General features: G+C 29.6%; 1 protein-coding gene across 1 annotated transcript in view; it reads left to right on the plus strand.

Annotated features, from left to right (window-relative positions):
- Positions 1 to 536, plus strand: part of LOC106683040 (probable glutamate receptor) — a 74,158-nt gene extending 73,622 nt beyond the window's left edge. The window contains exon 10 of the mRNA XM_014424245.2: positions 207 to 536. Within this exon, the coding sequence (XP_014279731.2) occupies positions 207 to 519 (313 nt within the window). The 3' untranslated portion in view covers positions 520 to 536. The remainder of the gene's footprint in view (positions 1 to 206) is intronic.
- The last annotated feature ends 5,464 nt before the right edge of the window (positions 537 to 6,000 follow it).

The following is a 6,000-nucleotide window of genomic DNA, read 5'->3' on the forward strand; positions in this document are numbered from 1 at the left end:
TTGTAACATTTATGTCTTACAAAAGCCGTATTTGAATATTATTTAGGCTTTATGAATATGATAGGATATTTTTTTAATCTTATTTTCTCCATTGTTTCATTAGTTTTGAATATAAATATTTTAACAGTAATTAAATAACATATAATTTATATAGTTACTGTATTATATTCAACACCTACTTCTTGTTACTTTTTGATCGGTTTTAGGCAGCTGAAAAACATGATCGAGACGGGCTTCATCCATTACTACATGAAGACCTCGATGGAGGAGACAATGAAGACGAAGAGTTACATGTACGAGACAACACGATTGTCCAAGAACAGCGCCCACGGTAGTAACCTCACCCTGGCCTCCCTCAAGGGCATCATCGAGTTCTGGGTCTGTGGTCTCCTCATCTCCACCGTAGTCTTCTTCGTCGAGCTGATGTCGGGTCCTGTCTTAGAGTACTGGAGGACCAGTAGGTTCTACCGGTTGAAGAATAGCACGAGCCTTTTCCATACCAAAAATAATGTAAAATAAAAATACATATACCCTTGTCAAGTGTAACCCTCAATGCGACCGGAGACTCAGTCACAATTATAATTTGGTCCAATGAGATAGAAAGGTGACTTAGGTAAAATTATATTTTTCTTCAAACTGTTAGTAAACGAGGGTAAAACGTTTACCACCCCCTTGGGTTACGTAGGCTAATATGGCAGATTAGATTCAAAATAACAACCATGTATTTTTAGGTTTATTGCCAATAACTCTTAAAGTATTACATGTAGTTAAAATGTCGTAAATACTATGTAATAGTGCATTAACGAGCTTCAATTTGAGTCCTGAAAGAATTATTTAAGTTCAATAATTCCCGAGGTAATGTTTTTCCAAGAGCAATATTTTTTTCAGAAAAAGAAAAAAAAATCATTTAAAAAAATATTTCAGCAATTAACAGTTCTTTTTAAAATACTATTCTTAGAAAATAATTACTATAAACTACCACAAAGCAACATCATGATGCATTTAACACGCTTCAAAATTGAGCCCTAATAGAAGAGATCTTTATGTTCAATATTTTCTGAGATACGGTTTTTCAATCATCGATATTTTTCCAAAAAAGTTGTTTATAAATGAGATGGGCTATTTTTAATTCTATAGCGCAACTTATAAATAATTTTACTTGATTTCGCAACATTCATTGAAAATGAGTCATATTTTGATGAAAATTCGATATCTCAGGAACTATTTTGAGATATAGATTTCTATTAGGGCTTAATTTAAATTCACTATAAACTGGTTTATAATAAAGATTCGTAAGAGTAGTAATTCCCATTATATTTGCCATAATAAATTCACATAACGTTGATTTCTCCACATAACGTGGAAAAAATATTGGTATTTTAAAAACTGTAAATAGGAAAATATTAGACATAAAGATTTTTATTACAGGCCAAATTGAAACACGCTATAAAGTAGTTTATAATGGTTAAATCCCTAAGAATATTAATTTTTGCGATATTCTAAAAATAAATTCTAAAAAAAATTTGTTTAAAAGGAAGATGGTCTTGGTGCGGTCAAAGAAAAAAAATCAATTATTTATTAAAATATTTAATGTGAGCCAACATTTCGCCTCTCGTTGCAATACTTAATCAGGCTCTTATTGCTCTGAGGGATATAAGAGATACAAACACTAAAATGAGGTAATAAACTAAGAAAATAGATGACATGAAATAAAAGTAAACTAATTATGATTTAAAATATGTGATAAGGTATATGATAATTAACAACATAAATTAAAGAACTTTGTTCGTTTTTATATAAATGTAATAATAAAAACCTACACCATCTTTCTTATACATATTACACCCGGTCTTAATGACGGACCGTCAAAAAAAAAATATTTGGAAAAAAACGTCTATCAGGACTTATTAACCATAAATAACTCTATTAGGGCTCAGATTAAATATTGTGCAATGTACTATTAAATAGTTTATAATAATATTACTGCTTGTTATAATTTAGAAATTATTGGAAATAAACGTAAAAATATATTGTAGCAATTTTGAAAAATGTGACATATCATGGTTACGGTCTCTCGAGTTTATATTTTACTATTGTGATTTTCAAATATTATTACGTATGTAATAATCTAATCCGTAAGCAGAAATTAATTTACAAGTACCTCTGGGTAGAACTAAATTTTAAGCAATTTTTTACTTTTTATTTTGATTAATTTATTTTTCATGTTAAAGCAAGCATTCAGTATAATGTAATTTTTTATGTACCTTTTTATTTATATAGAAAAAAAAAATTATTATATAGCCTAAAAAAAATAGTAATTCAGTACACGAAAATTTATGACAAATAAATAATATGTTGCTCTGATCCACCTGTCGCGTTGAGGATTAATCATTCTGTAAAGTAATCTGTTGAGCCGTGTAAGAAGAATGATCCACCATGACTCTGCTTGCCTGATGTATGATGGATGTATTTATCTGCCATTACATTCTATATTTAACAACAACAATATTCAATACAAGATAAGGAATTAGATTGCCATGACGGATTTCCCTCCTGATAAGCTTGAGTCTCAAGGAGACTATTCCTCAATAAATATTTCATCTCTACTCCTGTATTTCACCTTCTATCATCAGTTATTTACGGAGTTTCATGCATCATAATTTCTTATGGACATGTCTTTGGGGTTTTATGTTAATTTTTGAGAAAATTGCTCTCTTCTATGAGACAAAATAATACCGGCGTGGTATGGCTGATTGTTTTTTGTTTAGTGGCGCCAAACTTCATTGGTTTATATTTTTATACGCCATTTATATTTTATTTAATTTTGCTTATATTCGTTTAATTTTATTTATTTTTTAATTTGAATATTTTTTTTTCTTACATTCAATGTTATATTTTTGTCAGTAAATGTTGTGATTTTAAATACTAAAACACTAATTCTATTCTTTTATCATCGTCTCCAGGGGTTTTTGAAATATGTTGGTTTAATCCTAAGCTGTGATGTGAAATATGGGCATGTTGGAAAATATGGCTTATTGTCAAATTTTTGTTGCAATACTGGCAGTTCGGAGGTGTTTCTTTTGAAATAAGATAGGAGTGAGTGAGCCTCGTGTGACCTATTCTCAGCCTTGTCAGTACAACTTCCTCTCTACGGCATTTGCCACTGGAGGTACTCCAGGGCTTGACATATTTTTTAATAATTTTTAATTTACTCATTGCCAATTAATTTCCAAAAAGATTGCCATTTATCTTTGACTTCTTTTCCAAGAGGCCTGCTCATCTCTGACGGAGTATGGCTGATTGTTTTCGTGTTACGATAAGCAAAAGGATATAAAAAAAAATATTTAAAATTGAAAACTCAGGAATGCTACTGCCTTCTGGTCTGTTTGCAACCTTTCAGTCGTTTTGGAATTAACTAATATTTAATCACCTTACGAAACTTAATGTAATATGTTCTGTATTGCTAAAAGGCTATTTCGCCTTAAATTATGCATTAAAAAAGAAAAAAAAAACAAATTTAAAAATTTTTCGTAATTCTAACAAATGTTACTTTCGAAGTGAGTGCGAGGACTGTTATAAAACAAGTTGGTAGTGTCTAGCTTTACCCTCTCGCTTGTTTGGTCAATTCAGGCATGAGACATCGAATAGGAATTTTCGCTGAATCTATTTTTGAGCATATTAAAAAACACAGTTTATACAACAAAAAAAATCTTCACTCTTATAAAAACTTTTAATAACTTCTCCATTCATTTTTTGCTGTATCTATTAATAATCTTGATTACTTTGTTATAACTTTTGGTGATTAGCTAATTCTGTACCGGAGTTATAAAAAACTAATCAGGAAAAACAGTTTTCAATGAATTCAAAGAAACATATTTTTTTGTTAATATAGTACCTAAAGTAAAATATACATGCTTTGCTAAACTCCTCTCTGCCGTTAAATGTTAACTTCAAAATGCCATCTTTAATTGAAAAGAAGATTTAGTTGCATTAGCTTCAAATATATTTCACAATAAAAAATATTGCTAATCCTGGGGTTCACTTGATAGATAAGCTCAATAAGTTTCAAGCATTTATATACTCCATATATTATAAATTGCATTATCCCAATATATATTACCTTATATAATTAAAGGAAATGTTAAAATTAATACCTAGGTCTATATAATAATAATAATAACAGATTTATTTCCCTTCTTTACAGAAGTAAAAGCCTCTGCCTTGGATGGTATGAGTCTGGCTTATAAACAAAAAAATTACACTACCTCATTAAACACATTTGTTATATTAATTTAAATAAATTTCCAGATATAATTAAATAAAATATTTTATTTGATATGTTTGAGCACTTATCTATAAATGATTGACTTGTTGATAGTTGAATTGAGAAAAATGTGTTTCTTGTTCCAGTTTTTTTCCATGCCATATTAATTCTTCTATTAATTCCACCTTCTCTATCTTTATGGAAATATATTATTCGACAGAACTGAATTTCCCAATATCGTTTTTTTCATCGTCCACTAACTTCAAATTACTCGCTTCGGCGTTACACATATCTAGCTCTCTGCCTCATAAATCCGACGTCATAAAATTTTAATTTGATAAGATAAATATTTACATAACGTAATAACAAAATCTCTCGCAGTATGATTCATAATTGTTTACATGACCCATTTCTGAGAATGTGTTAAGAGAATCCTGTTGAGACATGTCGAGGTAGAAACGGAAGTACTCTAAAGACCGTCAGCTCGGTATGCATTACTAATAATAGTGAAATTGCCACCAATTAATTAAATAAATTAATATAAAAACTTGGACCCTTGGTAAGTAGGTACTTCCATAAATGCCTACCACACTTGATGATTCATTCGATTATTCATGAGTTTTTTTCTCTACAAAAATCCAACTTGAGATTATTCCCATAAAAAGCATACTTGAGTGTCTATGAAGACATCTTTAGAGGCTTCCGAGTAGCAGCTTTTTGTGTAAACTTTTTGGAAGACCCGGCGTGTCGAGTTGGAGTCACTGTTGCTGTCCATTTCAAAGCAATATCCGAAGTTCAAATCTATATTACATTAATAGGGGTTCATAAGCTTTAGTTTAACATGTTAAAGCGTGTTAAATGGAGAAATATTTCCTTCTTTTATCATGTTAAAAACGACATAACATATAACATGGTTGAGAACCTGTTACTAGGTCTGTAAAATTGGAAAATTACGTCATGAGCTCTACACCATTTTGTTTGTTGTGTTAACCATATTAGGTTACTTCTTCGTAGTTTGTGTTTTGATTGTCATAGTATTGTTTTGGACGTTTTAACAGTAATCAGTAGCCAAATTTTCATTCTTCTACTTTTCACTTACATTAAGCATGTTGTAATAAATTACTGTAATCAAACCATAGAAGTATAAAATAACAGGAAGTTTTGGAAGGAAAGGTTACTAAACAACTTGCTCAGAAAATTCGCTAGGAGCTCTCATGCTTTAACATTTAACATGACTTTAAAATACGGCTGCTCACAATCCTATACTTATAACATTTAACATAAAATAATTAATATTTTTTATAAATAATTTCACAATATCATGAATACCCCTAATGTCTCCTATTGATGTTTATCTCACAGACTCAACAGATTCGTGAACTGTTTATATTCATGGCAATTCTAATTCGAAATCTATGTTTATAAGCAACATACATGAATTATTTTTCCAAAACAATTTTTTAAATTATCTTCTTTTTCTGTGGTATATTAAATTTATAATACTTTAATCTTAACATCTAATTTATGATATATTACTTTCTAACTAATCTCAATTTTTACTTTCAATGATGAATGGTGATAGATTGTGATAAGAGAATCCAGATAATTTTAATCTCAGTATCAGCCTAGATGGTGTAATAAAGGAACCATATTATATCACACGGAATAAATAAATAAATGAAAAAAAATAATGTTGCCTCAGTTTGGTTCTATAACTTAGCTGTAGCTTTAAAATA

The sequence above is a fragment of the Halyomorpha halys genome, unplaced genomic scaffold, assembly GCF_000696795.3.
Source record: "Halyomorpha halys isolate HHAL.00 unplaced genomic scaffold, Hhal_1.1 Scaffold459.1, whole genome shotgun sequence".
Taxonomy (NCBI): Eukaryota; Metazoa; Arthropoda; class Insecta; order Hemiptera; family Pentatomidae; genus Halyomorpha; species Halyomorpha halys.